Source organism: Trachypithecus francoisi, unplaced genomic scaffold (genome assembly GCF_009764315.1).
Source record: "Trachypithecus francoisi isolate TF-2019V2 unplaced genomic scaffold, Tfra_2.0 Contig00084, whole genome shotgun sequence".
In the NCBI taxonomy this organism is placed as follows: domain Eukaryota; kingdom Metazoa; phylum Chordata; class Mammalia; order Primates; family Cercopithecidae; genus Trachypithecus; species Trachypithecus francoisi.
In genome coordinates, this window is record NW_022680469.1 from 325,957 (window position 1) to 351,635 (window position 25,679).

Below are 25,679 nucleotides of genomic sequence, written 5' to 3' on the forward strand. Positions count from 1 at the left end.
TCAGTGGTCCTTCTCCAAGGCCACATCCCTGGGATTTAAGCACTCCAGAGAGGACCCAAGAAGAATCCGAAGTTCATTTGTAAATTCTAGTAAATCTAGTAGTTCATTGCTTTTTGGATTGAAGGCTTCCAAGTCTTTGGAGGAAAAGAATAAGATACTTGCTGAAACCTGTCTGTAAAACTCTGCCTCTGCAACTGGGATAATTTTCAAATGTGGAAAATTACAGCGAAATATCCAGGATGACATTTTCAGTTTCTTAAGTACATCTGAAAGCAATAACCAGTTTCGTGGTCTGCAAAATAAAAAGAAAAGTAGTTCCAATTTCTGGCAAAAATAAAAGTTCCCCCAACCATTATTATCATCTTGAAAAAACTACCTTATAGGCATAACAGGAGCCACTTACTTTCACTTCAACGCCCCTGCCATTTCTCACCATGCCCACTCATAGACCAACATTCTTCTTTCAATGTAAGGGTAAGTATCTACTTCTAATCAGGGTAACTCTGGATTCATCTGGTTATCGGGCATTTGTAGAAGAGCAAACTGAATTATACAAAGCAAGGGAAACACCTCAGTGAGATTCGTCATAACACCTACTCCACTGCTCTCACTGCTGATGAAAAAAAATTAAAACTCCTGTTGACTCAGCTCTCACCATAATTTGGGTAATGGCTCTTAATATGTCTCACTAGGCTTACTGAGATAAGTGAGTCTGTACCCCAACCAAAAGAATAACTATAAACACTTCTTTGATCTTTCTTCTTCCCCAAGTCCATTCCGTTCACACACTCTGTAACACAACTTTACTATTTCTACTTCTAATAAACTTCAAATTGAAACCACAAACATCTTCTCTTAGTTAGGATGCCTATCATCAAAACATTATGTTGGTGAGAATACAGAGAAAAGAGAATGTGTGTATGCTGTTAGTGAATTTCTCAAAAGCTAAAAATAAAATTAACATGTGATTCAGCAATCTCATGGTTAGGTATATATCCCCAAAAATCAAATCAGCATGTCAGTAAGATATCTGCGCTCTCATATCTACTGCAGCACTCTTTACAATAGCCACGATATGGAATCAACCTAAGTGTTAATCAGCAGACAAGTGGATTTTAAAAAGGAATATATTTACATGATGGAGTGCTAGTCCACCAAAAAATAACTTGACTCCTGATATTTGCAGCAACATGGGTAGACTTGGAGGTCATTCTGTTAAATGAAATAAACCAGGCACAGAAAGTTCTACCTACAAGTAGGAAATAAAAAATGTTAACCTCATGGAGGTATGGAGTAGAAGGGTGGGTACTAGAGGCTAGGCAGTGTGGGTGGGAGAGAGAATTAAGAGAAGATGGTTAAATGGCTATTAAAATACAGTTATAGAGAAGGAATAATATCCAGTATTTGATAGCATAGTAAGAAAATTATAGTTAACTATAATGTATTGTCTATTTCTAGAAGAGAAAGTTTTAATGTTTCTAACACAAAGACATAATACATGTTTGAAGTGATGGGTATCCCAAGTGCCCCCATTGATCCTTACATACCATATGCATATATCAAATATATGAACCCTCAAATATAAGAATCTATTGCATACTAATACAAAATAAACTAAAATAAAACTGTCACTGTTTATAATTGGATACACGTAACTCTAGAGCCTGAGAATAATGTTGTTTACTAAGCACCAAGGTTAAAACGTTAACAAAGGTCTCTTGACAAGATATTGGTCACCAGACCACAGTGGCTTACAAATAGTGTTAAGACTGTATCTTACTAAATATGACAATATGGAAAGATGTTGAGTGACACAGATGATTTTCCTAATTTTACATGAGAAGGGAGATTAATGGTTTTGTACAGTACACATTATGTTCCCAAGAAGCCCTTGAAATGATCTGTTGAAGCATTCCTAGGACTCCTCCCAAAGAATTTAGTAAAAGAAACTTCCGTGCTTCAGGTTCTGGAGCTTACTTGCATTGGTGGTGTTCTCTTGAGGATAATTTATACTATACTATAAAACCAATTAATTAGCTGACTATAATCAATCTTCTAAGAAAAAACCTATTTGCTACATCATGTAAAACCCTTGGGCATTTAGCACTCACCCACCCTCATCTACTTAAAAAGTGCTTTAAGTCCTGCTGCCACCTGCAAAAGCAGCTCAGCCAATTTTCAGTGACAGGGCAGCCATGCTCACCCCTGCAAAGATGAAACTTGAATGTTATAACAAGGTAAGAGGGGGCTATCTGAAAATTCAAATTCAATCACATCACTGCAAGCGTCATTGTCATCATCCTGGTCCTCTGGTCCTGGGGGGTTTGCCAAAACATTGGATCCCCCTTCATTATCTGGTTCTAATGGAGAAACAAAAGAGACAAAAGTATTAGTAAGCAATAGTGGAATTTCAGCTGTCATGAAATGAAGAACTCTAAACAAAAATATAAAAATAGATTCCTTTCCAACACAGTCTGTTTCATAGCATGCACAACCACTCTTCCCTCATCCACACCAAAGAAAAATGTCCTCTTCCTATTTTTCACTGAATTAAAAAGAATAATATTGCTCACCACAGACAGAGCTGCCATAGAACTCCCAAGAGCTATTCAGCTTATTGTCACTACAACCCTGTAGGTCATTTAAGTAATCTGGAGAGAGAGAAAGAAAAAAAAAAGATCAGCTTTTTAAGAAATGTTAAGATTAGTAATTCCAGCAAATTTGCAGGATACTAAATCAACACACAAAAAAATTAGTTACATTTCCATACTAGTGTATGGAAGTAATCAGTTTCCATACTTGTGTATGGAATTGTTGTCTAGTAATGCCTGGGGCTTGCATGATAAGTTCTTCACTGAGTTACACAGACTATTCTAAATAACCTCTTCTGTGGGAAGTTTGAGGTTTCCATTATCCAGAATCAAGATGTAAAAACCTTTATTTGTTTAAAAATTCTTGGTAGGAAATCCAAATAATTGGGGGAAATCTTTTACAGTGTTAGTGGTAGAAATAGATCAAAGGAAATATAGCATCAATGGCTAATCACTGAAATAATTAGCTTCACTAGACTACTGTATTATGCAATACAAAAAAAAGGCCACATTGCTGCTGTTTTAAAGTCTCAAGATTTTTAATTTGTACCTAGTAAAACTCAAATCTCAATAACTGGCCCCCATCTAATATATGAATAAAGAACATATCTTGAACTTGTTATTCCTGTTCCTTAATGTGACCTACCTGTAGAAACATTTCCATAACTTTGCTGTGGGTCATTTTCATAATGGTTCTGCCTGCATAGGTGGCCAAAGTGGGGTCAGCGCCATAGGAAAGGAGCAGGCGGACAATTTCCAAACAATCATTTTCAACTGCACCATGGAGAGGCCTAGTAAGAGATGTGCAGTGGGATTAAACTCATGCACACTTGCTCATTTCTTGACTTTTCTTTAACAATAGGCAAAATTGGATATATGTGTACCATGTGAGCCTCACAGACACAATATTCAACTGATGAAGAATGTCACTGCCATGTACAGATAATGAAATTGAGACATAATACTGACCCATCATCAAATGACAAATTATTGTTATTAAACACATAATCCTTTTAACAGGACCCATGCAGGGACTATTTCAGGGCTAACTCTCAAATGAAAATCTATCTCAATCCAAGGCCTGAAAAACTGAAGACAGAATAAATATTTTAAAAGTTTTGAAGGAAGTAGGGGCAGGATATAAAAAGATAACTAAATAAAAAAAGTTTACCATTATGAAAGTTAATACAACAACTGTTAAAAAATTTAAAAATATGCCTATTTGTTATATAAAGAACCTGTGTGCAAAGACAAATGGTGAGTTTAGACTCTCCTAAAAGCCTCCCCTATCACCTGTCAGAGATCTGTGATCAAACTTGTAGCTCAGAACCAGGGTGGTTAGGATCAGGATGAGATCTGAAAAAATACAAAGTTCTCTCACCCATGTGTCCTGGAAGATGGAACACTGCTAACAGTGCCCTCCTGATGGAATGCTGTTTGCAATGTGTGAAAAACCAAAATACATTTTAGTTTTTTTTTAACTATTAGCAAACCCTAATACCCAGTCCTCAGGCAGCCACCACATTTACACCACCAGAGGATTCCACAACTGACAAATCTTGGTTTCTGACCAATAAACTAAGGTCAAAAGCAGGATGAAGGCCAGGTCTGGGGATGTGGATGGTGATGACAGGTCCTTCTGAACCAGCTGTGGGACATCTGTACTCTCAGGATTTAAAACTCACATATACGTTTTGAATATAGTCACAATAAAGAGTCCAGAGTCTTACAAAGCAACACCACTAATTATTCACTAATTATTCACCACTAATTATTGACATTTTCAGGGGCTTTTGCCCTGGGAACATTAAAGAACAATCCAACACTCCATGCCCTCACTACTTACCAACTGAGAGAAAGATGTAAACCTACGTACATAGGAATAGGAAGAAATAAGGCTCCAAATGCCATCCAATGGCCAAGAAAGGCCCTGAAAGTGAAGGCTGAAGGCAATGAGGAGTTTGAGCTCGGACTCTCTGGGAGATCATGCATGAGGTATGAAAAAGGATTTGAAGCTGCACAAGGCGTCATGAAGCAGAAAACATGTTCTGTTGGGCCATGAAGGAAAGTTATGCCAATTCAAGGAAAAAATGGTCAAAATAATAATCTCACTACCCTATCTCAACCAAATGCTATTTGTGTTCTTGTTTTTGAGTACAAGAATGACTTGGTCACTGACTTTTGGAAAGAAAAAAAAATTAAAAAGATAATTAGAGAAAAAATAGTTAGGTTTTTTTGTAAACAACACTATTATAAAACCACACCATTTTCACGATATTGATTCTTCCTATCCATGAGCATGGTATGTTCTTCCATTTGTTTGTGTCCTCTTTGATTTCACTGAGCAGTGGTTTGTAGTTCTCCTTGAAGAGGTCCTTTACATCCCTTGTAAGCTGGATTCCTAGGTATTTTATCTCTTTGAAGCAATTGTGAATGGAAGTTCATTCCTGATTTGGCTCTCTGCTTGTCTGTTACTGGTGTATAAGAATGCTTGGGATTTTTGCACATTAATTTTGTATCCTGAGACTTTGCTGAAGTTGCTTATCAGCTTAAGGAGATTTTGGGCTGAGACGATGGGGTTTTCTAAATATACAATCATGTCATCTGCAAACAGGGACAATTTGACTTCTTCTTTTCCTAACTGATACCCTTGATTTCTTTCTCTTGCCTGATTGCCCTAGCCAGAACTTCCAACACTATGTTGAATAGGAGTGGTGAGAGAGGGCATCCCTGTCTTGTGCCAGTTTTCAAAGGGAATTTTTCCAGTTTTTGCCCATTCAGTATGATATTAGCTGTGGGTTTGTCGTAAATAGCTCTTATTATTGAGCTTTTGCACAGCTAAAGAAACTATCATCAGAGTGAACAGGCAACCTACAGAATGGGAGAAAATTTTTGCAACCTACTCATCTGACAAAGGGCTAATATCCAGAATCTACAAATAACTCAAACAAATATACAAGAAAAAAACAAACAACCCCATCAAAAAGTGGGGAAAGGATATGAACAGACATTTCTCAAAAGAAGACATCCATACAGCCAACAGACACATGAAAAATGCTCGTCATCACTCGCCATCAGAGAAATGCAAATCAAAACCACAATGAGATACCATCTCACACCAGTTAGAATGGCAATCATTAAGAAGTCAGGAAACAATAGATGTTGGAGAGGATGTGGAGAAATAGGAACACTTTTACACTGTTGGTAGGATTGTAAAGTAGTTCAACCATTATAGAAAACAGTATGGCGATTCCTCAAGGATCTAGAACTAGATGTACCATATGACCCAGCCATCCCACTACTGGGTATATACCCAAAGGATTATAAATTACTCTACTACAAAGACACATGCACACGTATGTTTATTGCGGCACTATTCACAATAGCAAAGACTTGGAATCAACCCAAATGTCCATCTGTGACAGACTGGATTAAGAAAATGTGGCACATATACACCATGGAATACTATGCAGCCATCAAAAAGGATGAGTTTGCGTCCTTTGCAGGGACATGGATGCAGCTGGAAACCATCATTCTTAGCAAACTATCACAAGAAGAGAAAAGCAAACACCGCATGTTCTCACTCATAGGTGGGAACTGAACAATGAGATCACTTGGACTCGGGAAGGGGAACATCACACACTGGGGCCTATCAGGGGGAGCGGGGAGGAGGGAGGGATTGCATTGGGGAGTTATACATGATATAAACGTTATGCACATGTACCATAGAACTTAAAGTATAAAAAAAAAAAAAATAAAAAATAAAAGAAAAAAAAATAAAATAAAACCACACCAAGAAAACTAATGTGACCCTAACACTGAAATAAAGCCTATCTGGTGCAGGGAAACACACACACACACATCACACACACACACACACACATCACACACACACACACACACACACACATACATGTGTATAAATATATATACACACCATAAATTAAAAATCAGAATCAATCCTACCAGGTAACCACAAGATTTTTGTTTGTTTATTTTGAGACAGTGTCTCAACTCTGTCTGCCAGGCTGGAATGCAATGGTGCAATCCTGCCTCACTACAGCCTCAACCTCACTGGGCTAGGATGATCCTCTCATATGTCTCCTGAGTAGCTGAGATTACAGGTGTGTGCCACCATTCCTGGTTAATCCCTTATTCCCTTGTTCCCTTCTTCTCTTCCTCCCTCCTTTCCTCCCTCTCTCCCTCTCTCTCTCTCTCTTTCTTCCTTTCTTTCTTTTCTGTCTTGTAGAAACAGGGTTTCACCATGTCATCCAAGCTGGGCTCAAACTCCTGGGCTCAAGTGATCCTGCTGCTTTGGCTTCTCAAAGTGCTGGGATTACAGGCATGAGCCACCACACCAAGCCCCATATGTGGTTCTTTTTTCGGTATTATCATTCTAACAATGCAGAGGTTATAGTGATAACATTTTAAAGTAGCAGTGTGGAAGAAGAGTAACTAAAATGAGGCTGAACATTTACGAAGGTTATATCCTAACTCTTGTTAAATTTGAAGCACTCATTTTTTTTACTTGTGGCAAAAATACATGTAATGTATATTTACCATCTTAACCATTTTTAAGTATTCAGTTCATGGCCATTAAGTCTTTCACATTATTGTGCAACCATCACCATCATTTATCTGCAGAACTGTCAACAAGCTCTGTACCCACTAAATGGTAACCCCATTCACCTCTCCTACCAACTCAGGCAACCACCATTCTACTTTCCGTCTCTGATTTTGACTTCTCTTAGCATGTTGCATGAGTGGAATAATAAAGTATTTGTCATTTTATGATATGTATATTTCACTTAGCATAAATGAACCTCCTCAAGGTTCATCCATGTTATGGCATATGTCAGAAATTCCTTCCTTTTAAAAATAAATAATATTTGGGATGAGTGTGGTGGCTCACTCCCATAATCCCAGTACTTTGGGAGGCTGAGGTAGGCAGATCATGAGGTCAGGGGTTCAAAACCAGTCCGATCAACATGGTGAAACTCCGTATCTCCTAAAAATACAAAAATTAGCCAGGCATATTGTTGGGTGCCTGTAGTCCCAGCTACTCATGAGGCTGCAGCAGCAGAATGCTTGAACCCAGGACGCAGAGGTTGCAGTGAGCTGAGAACGTGCCACTGTACTCTGGCCTGGGCAGCTCCATCCTAAATAAGTAAATAGAATTCATTTATAGATACCTGGCAAATTTTGCTTATCCATTCATCTAATGATTAACATTTGAGTGGTTTTTACTTCCTGGCTGCCTGCTTTCAATTCTTTTCAGTATACACATACCCAGAAGTGAGACTGCTGGATCATACGCTGGTTCTATTACTAATTTTTGAGGAACCTCCATTCTGTTTTCTATAATGACTACACTCTTCTACATTACTAGCAGCAGTGTAGAAGAGTTCCAGTTTCTTCACATTATCATCAACATTTGCTATTTTCTGTTTGTGTTTTTAAAAAACACTTTATCTAGTCTAACAGGTGTGAGTTGATATTTTATTGTGGTTACGATTTGCATCTCCTTGATAATTAAAGATGCTCAGTTCCTTGTGGACCATTTGTGTTTCTTCTTTGAAGACGTATCTATGAAGTCATTTGCTCATTTTTTTAATTGGGGTATTTAGTTTTTCTTGATGTTAACTTACAGGAGTTCATATATTTTAGATATTAACCATTATCAGATATATAATTAACAAAAGTTTTATCTCATTCCATATGCTTACTTTTCATTCTGCTAACTGCATATTTTGATGCACAGAAAGTTTTAAAGTTTGATGTCCTATTTATCTACTTTTGCTTTTATTGCCTGTGTTTTTGATAACATAGTCGAGAAATCAATACCAAACCAAATGTTATGAAGCATGACCCTGATCTTTTCTTCTGTCAGTTTTATAGTCTTACATCCTACTTTTAGGTCTCTAATCATTCTGAATTCATTTTTGCATATATTGTAAAGAAGTACATTCCTCTACATGTAGATACCTAGTTTTCCTCACAGTTGTGGTTGGAGAGACTGCCCTTTCCCCAATATGTAGTCTTAGCACACTTGTTAGACAACATTTTACCACATATATGAGGATTTATTTCCAGGCTCTCTATTCTGCTCCTTTGGTCTACATCTGTCTTTAGGACAGTAGTATGTTATTTTGAAGAATATTTTAAACCCATGAGGTTTGAATTTCTATATACTTGTTTCTCTTGATCAGATTGTCTTAGCTATTCAGAGTTTCTTATATGAATTTCATTATAGAGTTTTCTATTTCTGCTATATATACTGTTGAAATATAATAGAAATTGCATTAAGACTGTAGAAAAATGTGACATTAGCAAGATGGCAATAAGAGAAGCCTCACAGTCTCAGGGAGAAAAAGTCTTAACAACAACTTGAGAAACCAGTTAATTTCAAGTACCCGAAGCAAGCACAACATCAAGAAGAGCTTTACTGATACAGATAAAGTTTACCCATGATTATCCTCCCACATCTAGCACAATGCAGAGCAACAGGAAGAAAACTCCTCCTTCCAGTTTCTCCCTAGGTAGAGAACAAGAGTGTGTACATTCAACATCTAGCTTTCTGCACAGCATCTCTGAGAGACTGGTTCCTGTCTGCCTGACTTAGAATGCTGAAGGTACCCTTCAGATGGTCTCTTGGTCAGCTCAGGCTGCCATGACAGAATACTAGGTGGACTAACAAAACAGAAAAATTATTTCTCAAATTCTGGAAGTTACATTTCCAAGACATAGGTCCTAGCCAATTGACATAAAGACTCTGGCCAATTCAGTTTCATATGAAGGTCATCTTCATAGCTTGCAGTCAGATGTCTTTTCATTACATATTCACATGACATAAAGAGATAGCTCTCTCTTCTTATAAATAAGGACATGATCCTATCAGGGTAAGCCTCCATCAATATGACTTCATTTAACTTTAATTACCTTCTAAATATCCTATCTCCAGATACAATTAGACTGAGAGAAACAATATGTGAATGGGTTTCAGCATATGAATTTTATACCTCTTCTCTCTCTCTCTCTCTCTATAGATCTATATATATAGACCAATAGATATTTCTATATATAGATAGCTATATAGACACATATATATATCTTTATATGTATAGATTTCCATATCTCTATGTACATTGAGATAGATGGATGGATGGACAGATAGATAGATAGATAGATAGATAGATAGATAGATAGATAGATAGACAGAAAGATAGATAATCTCTATATATCTATTCATTGCCCTCTGACATCCAAAGTTTCTGATAAGAACCCCTTTAGGAAGTGAGTTCCTTCTTTCTTGTTGCTCTCAAAATTTATCTCTTTATAGTTTATCAAGTTTCTTGGATGTTTACATTCATGTATTTCATTAAATCTGAAAATTTTTCTGCTAGTATTTATTCAAATAACTTATCTCCCTCTATCTGTATGTTTTCTTCATCAGGGACTCATACATGCATATGTTGGTCTGCCTGATGATGTTTCATAGTTCCCATAAGCTCTATTCATATCTATCATTTTTATTTATTTTCCCAAGACTCAATAGTTTCAATTGTCCTATTTTTCAAGTTTTCTAATTCTTCTGCCAATCCAAGTCTCCTTTGAATTCTTCTAGTGAAGTTTTCATTTCGGTTTTACTTTCTGCTCCGAGATATTTTCAGTTCCTTTTTATATGTTATCTCTTTATTGCTATTTCCACATCACTAATACATCATTTTATTGACTTCACATCTTTCACATCTTTCTTTGTGTGTTTGAGTTCCTTTAACGTAGTCATTTTAAAGTGTTGGTCTAGTAAGTCCACCAACCGCTCTTTGGGGCAATTTCTGTTTATTTTTCCTTGAATGAAACATACTTCTGTTTCCTTTTTATGTTCTGTGATTCTCTTTTGGTTAAATAAGGGACATTTAAATATTTTATTTCTACTTCTTTTCTATTGTGTAGACAGAATCTCACTATGTTGTCCAGGCTTGTCATGAACTACTAGCCTCAAGTGATCTTCCCAACTTAGCCTCCCAAAGCACTAGGATTACAGACATCAGCCATTGCACCCAGCTGACATTTGAGTCTTACAGTGTGGTTAACAGACTTTAGAGTTTCAAAATAGTTACAATAATTTTTTTAAACTATTGCAGAGTGTCTCTGTCTCTGTACCAAGCATCAATATGAAGTACAGGTTTCTCAGGTCTCTTCTGAGCCCGTGACTTTCTGAGGTCCCTTGTACATGTGGTTGCTTTTGTTCAGTGTGCTTTATTTCTTCCATACTTTATTGGATTATAACTGACATACAAAAAGTGTACAATGTGATGTTTTGGTTGTATCTATATACTGTCAAATGATTACTACAATGAAGCTAATTAACATTTCCATCACTTCACAAAGTTAATTTTTCACATACATATGGTAAGAACATTTAAGATGTACCCAATAGGCAAATTTTGAGTATACATTATTATTCACTGTAGTTACCATACTGTACATCAGATCTCCAGACTTATGCATCCTGCGTAAGTTAAACGTTGTGCCCTTTGAATAAGCTCTTTCTATTTTGTAATCGTTTTGAATGTCTTAAGTCTTTATAAGTCTAGCTGCCAAAAGAGAAAAATGAATAAAAAGCAGGAAAAAAAGACAATGGTAAATCCACTAGAAGTCATTTCATCCAAAAGAGAAGCTGGTAACAATACTTGACTGTCTCAGTGTCTGCATCTCCTGTCTATGATGAGAAGCAACAATCACTGATCAGAACATAGATCTCCAATATTTGGCGGACAGGGTGCTTTTTTACCTTGGCTTCTGCAACTTTATGCAAGGGGCTTCAGAAATGTGTACAGGGTTACCTACCATTGGTCCAATGTGGAGGGAAGGCACCCTAAGGAAGCTAAGAACTGCTAAGATAGCTAACATAGTAAAATTAACTGCGATTTCCCTGGAAGTTATAAGATTTGAACAGACTTTAGAGTTTCAAAATAGTTAAAACATACAAATTCTGCCAATGTAATTGTCTACATAGGAAGTCTTTACTGGTGCTTTTCTGCCTATTTTCCTCTCATGTCATTAACTTTCAATGTTATATTTACTTTGGCAGAATTGCCTGATTTAGTTCTAGATGATTCTACCATTCATGTGCTCCTCACTCATCTTTTCTCCAGGAATTCCTGCGTACCCTCAAAAATATTGTCTGTCCCCTAAATTGAGCCACAAGGTTAAGAGCAAAATATACAACTAACCTGGTTCCATCCTGGGCACTGCAGTTAACATCAGCACCATATCTAAGAAGGTGCTGCACAATATGGAGCCATCCACGTGCACAAGCTTCATGTAGAGCACAATAACCTGCATTGTCTTGATGATTCACATCACAATGCTTGTTCTCCAGGCAGTACAAGACCAAATCCTGTAGGGAAGAAAACATGTCATTGCACAATGAATTTTGTAGTGGGGCTGTTCTAGCTTGGTAGTGTTCACTTTAAAAAATTCATACTCTTATGCCCAAGAACCCACTGTAGCTCACTTAGTACATGGAGACCTTGGTAAAAGACCAACACATTTGTGAAGGGCTTGTGATATAGACACTGTAGTCTATGCCTCTGCAGGTTGGTGACGCTGTGAAACCTGGTCTGCTACCCAGTTGTCTGGCTCTCAGTAAGTCAGACTTCATCTTCTCCAACTCTCCATATCCTCCTCTTTAAAAACAAAAGGCTATACAGACTGGCTGTTTGGACCATTCAAGTAGGCAAAATACAAAAGCCCTTAACCCAATGCCTGTGTCAAATTCAAATAAAATAAAATAAAGATAGTGATCTCTAAATTTAAAACCCTTTGAGAAGCAAGAATTGCAATGCAAGACATACACTGAGATCATGGAGTCTTCAGTATGTCTGAGGAACAAAAAGAAACTTGAAGATTTTGTTTTAAAAAAAGAGATAGAAGGTAGAAAGAAATGTTACATATTGCTCTTTAAGAAAGTTCATTGGCACTTAGTAGTTTTAGGCAGCTTCAAGTTCTGACTGGTAAATGATGGTAATGAAGAATTAATGTAAAAATTTCAGCAGGTTGTTTTACTAGCTATTAAATAAAACTGGACTCAGATTACAGCAGGCAGTTTCAGAAGCCAGGATAGCAGAGAGTTACATTTTTGGAGAAATAGTATGTGATCCAAATATTTTTTCCTTCTAGACTCTCAACTGTTTTAGTGGAGTGTAGCAAGAATGACCCAATTCATATGATCAACTTTCACAATTTTTAAATCTAAGATCCTTCTCTGAGAACATTGCTTTACTTTACCTGGGAGCAACTATCTTAAAATTAGACATAGCTGTGTTTTGGTATTTAGAGGGACTTGTTTTGGCTGTCTTTGTTTAAAGTTAAGGGAAAGGTATGTGGATAAATGTCAGAGACTGGAGTCACGTTTCAGTAACAAACAAGTCAGAAAAAAATGTTTTTCAAAAATATTTTGAAATTTAACACTCAGTTTATTCATTTTACAGAGATAAGTAATTATTTTGAAGTGTTAAGTAACATTATTTTGTTGAGAGGGCAGGCTTTATACAGATTAGACAGGCAATAATAATAAAATTTAAACAGTATAATTAAAATAACTGACACTATATAGAAACAAGGGGAAAATAATTAACAATAATATAATAAATTTAGTTTGTATAATAATTTTGAATTGACACTTTAAATCTATGTTAATCAACTAAATAAACTAGAGTACTGTATAAAACATGCTGTCATTACTAAGTGATATTTTATCACTGGGTTGAATTAAAACAGAGAATATTAACTCTATAAAAGTGACCACATGTATAATTTTGAACAAAAAGTTGTGTTAAGGATATTGTGAGAGTTTACTACTAGATACACTACAAGGATATTTTTAAGTTAGGTTTTGTCAAGTTATTTATAGCAGTTATTGATTTTGAAATTGTAATTACAGTATTATTTCTCAAGTGAAAAAGTAGGCATTAAGGAGGTAAAAGTTTTATTATGATATGCAGTTTTGTTTTGATAGCTTGTAAAAGTTAGTTATAATGTAGAAAATGTTTTTTTCTTTGGTTTGTAGTCTGAATGTTTTTGATTATGGTATTAGACATTTTGGCAAACTTTTTGTGTGGCTCATATGTAAGCAAAAAGATTCATTTAAAAATATTTATTTGGTTTTAGTTAATAGCTTTGGAAAAAATGAAATTTTATTTTAGGAATTTTATGGAAAAAAGTTGGGTTGGAAGGACCTAAAATAATTACAAAATAATGTATAACATACTTAAAAAGTGTATGATACGTTTTTTAAGGAAATGTAACTTTATTATACTGCATAACTATGTATTCTGTATTTAAAGATTGATTTCTGAGACTAGAAAGCTAACATAAGGCCAACTTTGTCAGGAAGTGAGAGTTTTACATTTTTAATTTATTGCAAGGCTAGAAACCCTTGAAGTTATTTTATAAGTATTTTAAAACTTGACAGTTAAAGTTTTGGTGACATAATCAATGTTTTTAATTATATTTTGTTATAAATAAAATGCATTTTAAATTTTGGATAAATTAAAACAAATTTTATTTTTGCTTATAGAAATATATTTTATTAAATTATAAGTTACACTTTAAAGACTTTTTAATTTGAAAAATAATTTTAGAATATTTTAAGTAAAGCTTATAATGTTTCCATTATTAATTTTATGTAATTCATTTTTGTTTTGATTTTGACTAGTAGTCTTATAAATTTACTAGTTTTTTTATTAGAGTTTTGAAAGTTTTTATTTGGCTTTTTGAACTTCAAGTTATTAGAAAGTTGTGTTTAAGACAACTTTTATTGGGCTTAGCATAGTGGGTCATGCCTGTAATGCCAGCACTTTGGGAGGCCGAGGCAGGTGAATTACTTGTGGCCAGGAATTCAAGATCAGCCTGGGGAATATGCAGAAATCCCCATCTCTACAAAAATACAAAAAACAGTCGGGAATGGTGTCGCACGCCTGTAGTCCCCACTATTCAGATGTGAGAGGATCACTTGAGCCCAGGAGGCTGGAGGCTACAGTGAGCCGACATCATGCCACTCCACTCCAGCCTGGGAGACACAGCAAGATCCTACCTCAAAAGAAAAAAAAAAGAATATTTGATATATATATATATCACACAAAAATTTCTTTGCCTGCTTCTTTCCTACCAGCCCACTAATTTCTGACAAAGACACCAATAACACACATTGGGGAAAGGACACCCTATTTACTAAATGGTGCTGGGGAAACTGGATGTCCATATGAAGAATGAAACTAGATCCCAAAATCTCACCAGACAACATCAACTCAAATAAAAGACTTAAATGTAAGACCCAAAATACAAATGTACTAGACAAAAACAGGGGAAATGCTTCAGGACATTACTCTAGGCTAAGACTTTATGTTTAAGACTTTAAAAGCATGGATAACACAAACAAAAATGAGGAAATTGAACTACAACCTCTGCCAAACAATCAACAGGAGTGAAGAGACAATCTGTAAAATGGGACAATATATTTGCAAACTGTTCATATCCAAGAAGGGACTAATATATAGGGAACTCAGCTCAACAGCAAAAAAAAAAAAAAAAAAAAAGACAATACAAAGTAGGCAAAGGATCTGAATAAACAGTTCTCAAAGGAAGACATATAAATGGCCATCATATATGTAAATATGTTCAACATCACTATCATCAGAGAAATATAAATCAAAACCACTATCAGGTACCATATTACTCTAGTCAGAATGGATATTATTTAAAAAGACAAAAAAATAAATTCTGCCAAGGATTTGGATAAAAGGTTGTTTTACAAACTCTTAGGAATGTAAATTAGCACAACCAATATGGAAAACAATATGGAGGTTTCTTTAAAAACTAAAATTAGAGCTACCATATAATCCAGCAATCTGACTAGGCAGGTTAACAAAAAAGAAAAAAAGCAAATCCCGATAGGCAAACATGGAATCAGCCTAAATGTCCATCAGTGAATGAAAGGACAAAGAAAATGTGGTATACATACACAACAGAATATTTTAAGCCATATAAATGAATGAAATGCTGTCATTTGCAACAACATGGATGAAATTAAAGGTCATTATTTTAAGTAAAATAAGTCAAGCATAGCAAAATAAATATCACAAATTCTCACTCATGTAGGAGCTGGAAAAGTTGATATCATGAAGGTAGAGTATAAGATGATAGTCTCCAGAAGCTCGGAAGCCAGTGTAGGTGTGGGCAAGATAAATAGGAGTTGGTTAATTTAGTGTACAAATATACAGGTATATCAAAGGAATAAGTTCTAATGCTTAATAGCAGAGAAGGGAGACTACAATTAACAAGAGTACTGTATATTTCAAAATATCTAGAAGAGAAGGTTTGAAATATTCCCAAAACAAAGAAATAGTAAATGTCTGATGTAATGAATATACTAAATAGCCTGACTAGATCATTACAAATTGTATGGATGTATCAAAATACCACCTATAGGCAGGGAACGGTGGCTCGTGCTTGTAATCCCAACACTTTGGAAGGCTGAGGTAGGCAGGTAACTTGAACTCATGAGTTTGATAGCAGCCTAGGCAACATGGCAAAACCCTGTATCTACAAAAAACAAAAATTAGCTGGGTGTAGTGGTGCATGCCTGTAGTCCCAGCTACTCAGGAATATGAGGTGGAAGGATCACTTGAGCCCAGGAGGCAGGGGTTGTAGTAAACTGAGATCACACCACTGTACTCTAGTCTGGGTAACACAGCAAGACCCTGCCTGAGGAAAAAAAAAAAAAAAAAAAAAAGGTTTTTTAACTAAAAACTTGTGATCTATTTAATTTACTTGTTGCAAATTCACTGAATATCTGAAAAAGTTACTATTTTTCTAACCATCCAAGTGGCAGTCTAGAAATTTTAGTTATCCAAATACCAGAAATCTAAAGCAACAAAGTCAGCCGTCCTTACATAAACAAAAACAATCTCAAAACCAAATGTGCCATCAAAAGCTTTGTGACCTAAAGATGTATAGATGTGGAATTCGTTGAAGCTGTTCATTGGTACAGGCCTCACATCCATCAGTTTTATAAAAACAACTAAAACTGAAACTATTCCTAGGTTATTACCTATCCAAGTCATTTTAACACTTCTGGGAGTTAGTTTCCTCACATGAAAACAGTGATACTAGTTGGCAAAGATGATGAAAGAGTAAAATGAGTTAGTCCAGATCATGTGAGCTTAGAAAGAGCACACAGCCCAGTGCTGAGCTGACATTAGCCAACACTGTCATCACCCATCCTTGGAGGAGTATGGGTGTAGGGGTCAGGAGTGAGGGTGAGAAAGAGTAATGACTTGAGGAGAAACCCTGAATCTGAATCCTTCCACCAGTGCTCAGCCCTAGGGCCACCTTACCCACTCTCAGAAAGAGACCACTCAGGTCTGCTCCACACCCTCATATCTGAACACCTGTGCCTGACGTGCATTGTCACTTCCTACCTGCTCTCCACACAGGGCCCCTATAGCACAAGCAACACCAGATAGAGCTAATAATATCTCTTCCTCTTGCTAATCAGAATCCAAAACGACTCATTAAATTTCCCCAAGTCATCAAGCCCTGAATTTTGTCAAATTTTATAGCAGAAATAAGCCAGACTGGAGGATGCTGAAGCAGCCTGCCTGACTGCATGCTGTTTGCACACTGTGACTGCACAAGCCACCAAGACAGAAGGGAGACTGGGGCTAACAGAAACATGCTACTATAACACCAGCCCAATCCCCTGATGTGAAGGGGCTGAGCTCTGCTGTCCAGGTACCTCCCACTATCCCATCCTAGCCAGCATGACCTGCCGTCTAGCTGGAAGCAGCAGCTGCTCTAGGAGTGCTCACCAGGACACTCACCTCATAGCCAAGCCATGCTGCCCGCTGCAGGAGAGTCTCACCAGCATGCCTATCGACAATAATTCTCTTTGCTCTCAGCAGCACTGGGCAAGATTGGTTGGTTTCTTGAGGGGAACATGAGTGTGGCAACTTCATGTCCTGGGAAGCTGGTAGCAACTCTTGCAAGCAGTTGAAGGGCTTCAGCTCCTGCTTGGATAATGTCAGATCATAGTTGGAACTGGGTTCAAGCTGCTTTCTGAATCTCGGGACAGCTGACTATGACAAAACGAGTTAGTATACACAGTTAAGATTAAGACTACATCCTTTCCACATCCACTGCTTCCCCTCCTCCTTCCTGTAAGACAAATCTGCATGGGGAAGGCAGTTTCCTTTCCTTCCTGCGAGGTGGAATATCAAAGGACTGGGGTATGGATTTAAATTTTAATAGTTTCCAATTTTATCACCATCAAGGAAGACTACACCTCCAAGTCAGGGAAGTTAGGAGTACAATAAAAGAAAGACTTTACATCCTTGAGAAAAGCAGGCAGGTGGGGAATGTTGGGGTGAGGGGAAATAACCCCTACATATGCCTAAGGAGAAAACAAGTGCTAAGAGGTACCTTGCCATCAGCATTCTCAATGTAGCAGCCCCCTGTTAGCAGGAACCCCTGCCTCAGGTCCTGAGGTATCAAGTGCTTAGTTTTGCACTGTCTCTTCCCAGATGGCTTCTCACTGTTGTTGCTGTATTTCTCCAGTAGAGAGGTAGCAGGGCAATCCTCTTCCTTGTTTGTGCACAGCATATCTGTCTTAACGCTCTCTCTAACTTTCTGCTGCTTAGCAGGCAGCCTCACCGATGGTATGCAGCGTGGGTGAGACAGCTTTCGGCGGCTTGCATTGTTGGATAAAAGCTTCTTCTTTGGTGGACGGCCTGAGAACAAAGGCAAGGCTAAATATAGAGGGTGCAGCATGGTGGCAGAGTAGCTAGCAGGCAAGAGACATGGGAAAAGGGCAAAAAAAGGAGCCATTACTTAGTTGTAGCCCATTCAGAAAGAAAATACCACTGTTAACTCTTACCTTGGAGCAACTTCAGTTTTAAAATTAAGTTTTCAGACATAATTATCCCTCATTCAAATGGAAAATAGGTTAACACATCAAACTGCAAGTAGCAAGTTTCTTCAAAGTGCTCAGAGAAGAGAACAGAAAGCCAACTCTCTCTGTACATTCCACAAGGAAGTGGGCAGGGTAGTCAAGAAGTGGCCTGTACATACCTTCTTCATTGTCACTGGGTTTGAGAGATTCTTCCAACCAGCTTCTATTGCCTTTGGCCTCTGCCCTTTTCCTGCAGAGTTTCTCTTTCGTGATATCATAATCCCAGGCAGTGACCTCAGGCTGAACTGTCTGGGTCACTTCCTTCCTGCCTTGCAGACCAGGTTTGCTCTCTGCTGCCAAACCTGCTGCTCCCACTGTTCTCTAAGGTGCATCAAGTGATGTTGCTTAGGATGAAACCCTGTAAATGTAATATACACCTTCAGGCTGGTCAGCTCACTATAACGTGGGTCTTCTAAGTGGATAGAGGAATTTGTCACTTCCCTCTAGGGCCAGTTATCTAATGAATAAATAACTACAAATTAATAAAAATGCTGCCTTGAAAGGAACAAATGACTTTATGCATCACTAGTACTATGAGGGGAGAAGGGAAAGGAGCGTGGTTACCATCTCTGCTTCTGGGAGAGAACCTAATTGTTTTTGACCCTCTCTGGGCTTGAGTGCTTGCATCTGGCTGTGAAGCAGGGAAGTTATGAGCGGAGTTTGTGGCGCTCCAGGGTGGAAATCTTATGGAAGAGGAGTGGGAATAAAAACTCTTCACTGATTCTGTTTGTGGGTGCTACATGCCCATCCATATGCCATGTCTATCCACTGTGGCTGTATGCACAGGCCCACAGAGCAGGCAGCTAAAGGTGACAAAACTCACCTATATAAATCTGTTTTTGCTTGTTTTTTAGGAAAGAGTCCTCTGGCAACTTCTCTGTAGTAGTCTCAGTCTGGCTGCTGTCACTTGAGACTTTGCATTTCTTTTCCAGCTGGAGGATGGGGCTGTGCAGCACACCCATAGCTACCTGGTCTGTAGTTGACTCACCCACAGGCTGCCTTTCCATTAACTACTTCTCTACAGGAAGATCTTCATCCTTTAGGGCTTTAAAGGGATTGCACTCTTTGTTTCCAGGACTATACTTGCCTAGCATGAGAGAAAACCAGAATACATAAATGCACTCAAAAATCACTATGAGAAGGCAGGATTCAGGGAATAGCTGGGACCATGCCAAGGTAATCTGCTATTGACAGATGCTTCTTTAGAAACTGGACTTCTCATGTTGTTAATATCAAAATCTCATAAACAGACTTCTCCAAAGGAAGGGTACACTGAAGATGAGCAGCAAGCAAAGCAGAAAGTTAGGCATATACCACACTCATAATTCTCTCCTTTCACCTTTGTATATTAGAGGAATGAGACAAATAAGAAAGAAGATGAAACATCAATGTTATCTTGAAAAATAAAAAATACAGTCCTTTCTTTCAGCAGCAGGATCCAATCAAGCCAGGACTGGCATAGATATCACTACAGTAATATTTGCTGAGGTCATTATTTTGAAATAAAAGGCTGATGAGATTAAGACAAAAAATATGCCCAAAATGTCATCTACTGAAAGGGTAACACCAATATTCACTTGGGCCAACAGCAGAGATCATGAAGAAGGAGGGAAGGGAGACAGCATGTCAAAATAAACCTAGAGCCTTATTGGGCAGAAGTAATCATCTCTCCCGTAGGGCCCATGGTCCAGGACATGGCAGCTGCCTGCAAAATCAGCAGAGGGAAGCAGCTGCCAGAGGAAGGTTGAGAACCTGGGCAGACCCAAGGTGTGGCGAAGAGGGGTCTGCGAAAAGCCAAAGACAAAATTTGACAGCACATGCACAACTTCAGAGACAATTTCAAAAAACTCAGTCTGCTGGTTGCACACATGTGGAGGGAAAAGCTTTTCACTGGAACCAAGGAGCTTCCATTTCCTGTTCAACATAGGAGGACCACAATGAGGACACTGGTCACACCAGCTGGAACTAATCAAATGTTTGTAGAACTATGGACAGCATAAGGTTTTGGATGAAAATGAAGAATATGTCACTGGATGAAAGGATACCCTTCCTAAAACAAGTTCAAGGAACTTGGCAGAATTGTCTTCATGTCCAAGGATGTTGTGAAAGGCAGGGCTTAAGAGCGATGAACTAGGATATCTAGAATAATACTAAGTCTTAAAACATTCATGGTACTGTATGGCTTCCTTGGCAACTTACCAGCAAAATGAGAGAAAAGAGAAATGATTTAAAGGCAAAATTTGTAATTAAAAAGAAAGCATAATGAACATATTTGGCAAACTCTGTATAGTCATGTAAAGAAAAAAAGTGGTTTCAAGAGAATAAAAACAACATATAGCAAAGCTATCATTTGCTAAAGAGATAGTTCAGATATAAGGAAAACAGGTGCTATTCATCAAGACTATGGGAGAGTAAGCCTGAAGGCATTTGAGAGATCTTGGAGAAAAGATACTGCCTTGCAGGCAAGTACACCACTTCAAGTATCTATTCCCTGCATTTTGTTGCAGTGATCTTTGGCTGCCCCAGTGATGGCTCAAGCTAGCCCAGGTGTGCCTCAAGTCACACAGCCAGAGGGGATAAGCCTTAATCTACAATGATATCCATATGGTTCTGATTCTACAGGTACATATAATCCCTGAGCCAGGGCCACATTCACCTGCATTATAAAGGATGTTTTGGATAGCCTGGGGCTTCAGGCAGAGTCATGTCACAGGGGGATAGCCAGATTCCCACTACAGTAATGCTTCGTGGAGCTGTGAGTCTGAAGCCAATTCCAAGAGCCCAGAACTGTAGAAGTACCAGAGTGCACCTTCAGCCTGGGAGAGCTATAGGAATGTAACTCCAAACCATGAGAGTTTCTGGGTGGACTAAAGCCCAGCAAAACCATCCAGGCAGGAATGCCTAGGCCTTGAGGGCTGAACTCTTACCACAGTGTGCATATATGTAAGACATGAAATCAAAAGATATGATTGTCCAGCTTTATAACTCAGTGGTGGCTGGGAGGGCTGGCTCATGCTTATAATCCCAACACTTTGGGAGGCTGAGGCAGATGGATCACGAGGTCAAGAGATCAAGACCACTTTGGCCAACATGGTGAAACCCCAGCTCTACTAAAAATACAAAAAATTAGCTGGATGTGGTGGCATATGCCTGTAGTCCCAGCAATTAGGGAGGCTGAAGCAGTAGAATCACCTGAACTAGGGAGGCGGAGGCTGCAGTGAGCTGAGATGGCGCCACTGCACTCCATCCTGGCAACAGAAAAGACTCTATCTCAAAGAAAAAAAAAATAAAAAAGAAAGGAAAGAAAAGAAAAGAAAGAAAGAAAACAAACCAACCAACAAACAAAAAAACTCATTGTTGTTGTTTTTCTCCCCCTTTTGTATTTTGGGTTTATTTGGAACCAGTTACTCCTTTCTTCTTGCCTATTCTCCATTTTTAAATGGGAATGTCTTTCCTATGCCTGTTCCACCATGGCATTTTAGAAGCACATAACTTCACAGGCTCACAGTAGAAGAGAAATCTGCCTTATAGTAAATTATGTCTTATGTCCCATTCATATCTGATTAAGAAGAGACTCTAGATTTTGGACTTTTGAGTTGATGCTGGAATGAGTTAAGATTATGGGGCTATTGGGATGGAATGAATACATTCAGCATATAAGAAGGACATGAATTTTGGAGACTACAGGTGGAATGCTATGGTTTGAATGTTTCCCAATGGTCAAGTGTTCGAAACCTAGTCCCCAGTGCAACAATGTTGAGAACTGGGATGTGTAAGAGGTAACTAGGTCATGACCATGGGCATTAATTAATGTCATTACTGTGGGAGTGATTTCATTTTTGTGGAATTGGGTTCATAATTAAAATAAATGAGTTTAGTCCCCTTCTTCTCTTTCCCTTCTGCTCTCTGGCCCATCTGCCTTCCATCATGGGATGCAACTGGAAGATGGAGCTCACCAGAGAAGGCCCTCATAATTCTTGGCCTCCAGAACTATGAGCAAATACATTTCTGTTAACTATAAATTACCCTGTTTATACCAGTAGAAAACATACTAAGACATGAATTCTTCCAGTTAGACCATTCAACTTCTTTGATCCAATTAGTCTCCCTGAATGTACTATGGGAGGGACTAAGGATGCGGAGTAAAAATGTAAGTATTGCCTTGCGAAATGCCATGTGCAAACGGAAAAGTATACTTTTAAACTGGGACAAAGGATGCGGAGTAAAAATGTAAGTATTGCCTTGCGAAATGCCATGTGCAAACGGAAAAGTATACTTTTAAACTTTTAAAGTGTACTGTCTCCTCTCCCTAACTCCTTTAAGATAGAAAACATGGTTTGAAAAAAGTGATTGCATGGTGTCACAATGTCTTTGAGAGTCACAATAGGCAGTGGCTTAGCTAGTGTGGGACCCAACCCAGAATGAACTTCCTTTCCCACATCAAATATCAGACTAAGAAGTTCTTAATCTGAGTGTTTTAGATTCTACTTTTGTCTCTTATATCTGAACTACAGGTCGCATACAGTCATCTGTATCTCTAACACTCTCAACTTTGTCTAAGGCGTCTTTCTTGAGGAAATGGTTTTCCAATTAAGTTTTATCCCCACTGCAAAATTATCTCTCACCCACCTGACCTTCTGTCAAAACTGAGAGCATATTTTACTAGAAGAGTTGTGATGAGTATTTCACAAGGTGAAGTCAGTGGGCAATGACTGACTGGTAACTTCATCTCTCTGCTCAATGAATGACACTACCTCTATAAGACAGCCCTGGCCAACTCTGTCTACACCAAAATTTCCCATCTGGTAAAAGCTACCCAGTGAGGGTAGGGAGGTCTCCCCTTCACATAAAACCTCTTGCTCCCCTCTTCATGAGGAGACCAGCCAGGAAAGGATGGCCAGCCTGCTACACAATTGTGCCTTGGAATATTGTAACTCATCTCATGGGCATTCTCCAAACTCCCCACATAATACCAGGAAACCCAGGGGACCATGACCTCACCCTGAACTATTATCAAAACCCCTCCATTGCTAAATTTGGGGTTCACTGCAATCACATGCACACAGAGTTTCCCTACTTCTTAAAGGGATTTTTTTCCAAAACTGCTTCCATTCACCCTTTACCAAATTCTCCAAGTCATTACAAAAAGTGACAATAACTTCAAAGAATTGAGTTATTTTCAGTATTATCTCTTAGATCAAAGATTCTCATTCCTTTAAATAAGCTCCTGCCACTCCCTTCACAAGATATTACATGACCTTACAAAGGCCAGTAATAATCCCGCCCACAATGACAGCCCAAGAAACACAGGCTATCAGCTATAGAGATGAGAGGCTCTATGTTTCTTTGCTGCACATCTCAACCTGGATGTTCTTAAATTAGACTATTTCAATCATCACCCACAGCATTAATCACAGGGCAAAGGATATAAATTAAGAGATGCAGGGGTCCTAACCATTAGACTCTACCACTCCTGCTATTTTCAGCCCTTCTAAAAAGCAGAAAACCATGTGCCCTTGATAGATAAGAATGTGACTCTGTTATTTGAGGTCTACCACCTGCTCCCTGCAACATGGTCTTATAAGACACAACACATACATTGTATAATTTGTCACAGTTGTGTCAAAGTAGAACCTCATAGAATTATTTCCATGGCAACATTTACAAGTCTCCACCTCAAAAATAAATTTTGCCACTGTTGGTGCCACAGATGCTGAGCCCTAACAAGATGGGAGAGGACTGAGACTTTTGAGGGTTTCCCATGGTCCATTTCCTGTGCAAGCAACTGTATCACCACAGCTGAGGCTAACCTTGTTATAACTTATGCCCTCTCCACCATAGGCATCAACTTTCTCTGCTCCTAATTCAAGGTAGTCTACAAAGCATTCAGGCATATTCTCCTGGAAGAGAAGTTTCGGAGCCAATAACTCCTGACCAGGCATTGCGACCGAACACACTCTAGGTCTGCATCAGTGGAGTGGCTGGCAGAAGCAAAGGAAACCCACATTCAAGAAGGAAGGGCTAATATGTACACCTAGTATGCATCAACAAAAATAAATCAATAATTTAAAAAACTGAAAAGTGTACTGTTTCTAACTATAGGGCCTGGCCTCCTTTAGAAAAGGAGATGTGTCCCTTTTCTAAAGGAAAATAATATTTCACAGATTATTAAAAGGAAATAATCTTTCACAGATAATTCATTCCTGATTGCCACAATGATTAAAAAGACAATCAGTCCTTTACTCCACAGATGGCAAAAACAGCCCATTATTCTAAGAAGACACCTTACAGAAGTCAGAATCTTGTATGTGAACTGATTTATCTCACCTCCGTGGGCCCTGGGGGCAGGATCACCCTGTTGCCACTAATGTGGTAATTGAGCCACACAAGTAGGTGGCTCAGTTGTACTTACATCTCTCACAGTTATTCTGGCTGGCAATATCCCCCTCCAGAAGACATTTTGACTTATTGTCCCGATTTCCTTTCCACCTCTCTGAGTCAGCTGTGCTGAATTTGTATGCCTTGGAGTCTTTGGTTTCTGAATGGCCATCTTTTTTCTCTTTCACCTCCAACTCTGAGAAGAGCATCATTGCAAGCTAGAAAAAAAGAAAAAAAGAGGGATGAAAACAATCAACACCTTATCGTAAAAGTTATTTCATTTGTCTTACATTAAAGAAAAATATTTCCAAACAAATGTTTGGCCAAAACTAATCACAGAGATAATCTTCTTAACCACACTGTTTTCAAAGAGTGTAATGTATCTAGATACATAAGCTATAAGCATGTATATCAGTGAACACATTTTTGTGCACATTCTCTTTTGGAATAAGAACACAACACACGATCAAAACAAAACAGAAATAGCAGGAAAAAATCTCACAAGAAATATAGGCTATAAGCTAGCTTTTGAATATTTGGAAATAAAATTTAACTTTAAAGGCTTATATAATATTGTAATAACAATAATACGAAAAACAGAAATTTGAAGAACTGACCTCACAGTAAGCACTAGGCAGACATAAAATATTGTCCTTTTGTAATTCTTCTAGTCATGTAATTAAAATGGGCATTCA

General features: G+C 38.0%; 1 protein-coding gene across 1 annotated transcript; it reads right to left on the reverse strand.

The window, feature by feature from the left end:
* On the reverse strand, positions 1–25,193 carry LOC117090866 (BCL-6 corepressor-like). The gene is given in 11 exon segments (XM_033223495.1): positions 1–292; positions 2,204–2,360; positions 2,574–2,651; positions 3,234–3,382; positions 11,828–11,994; positions 17,480–17,734; positions 18,078–18,403; positions 18,726–18,905; positions 18,908–19,063; positions 19,430–19,693; positions 25,019–25,193. Coding segments are annotated over 11 exon segments (2,199 nt in total).
* Between the last annotated feature and the right edge of the window lie 486 nt (positions 25,194–25,679).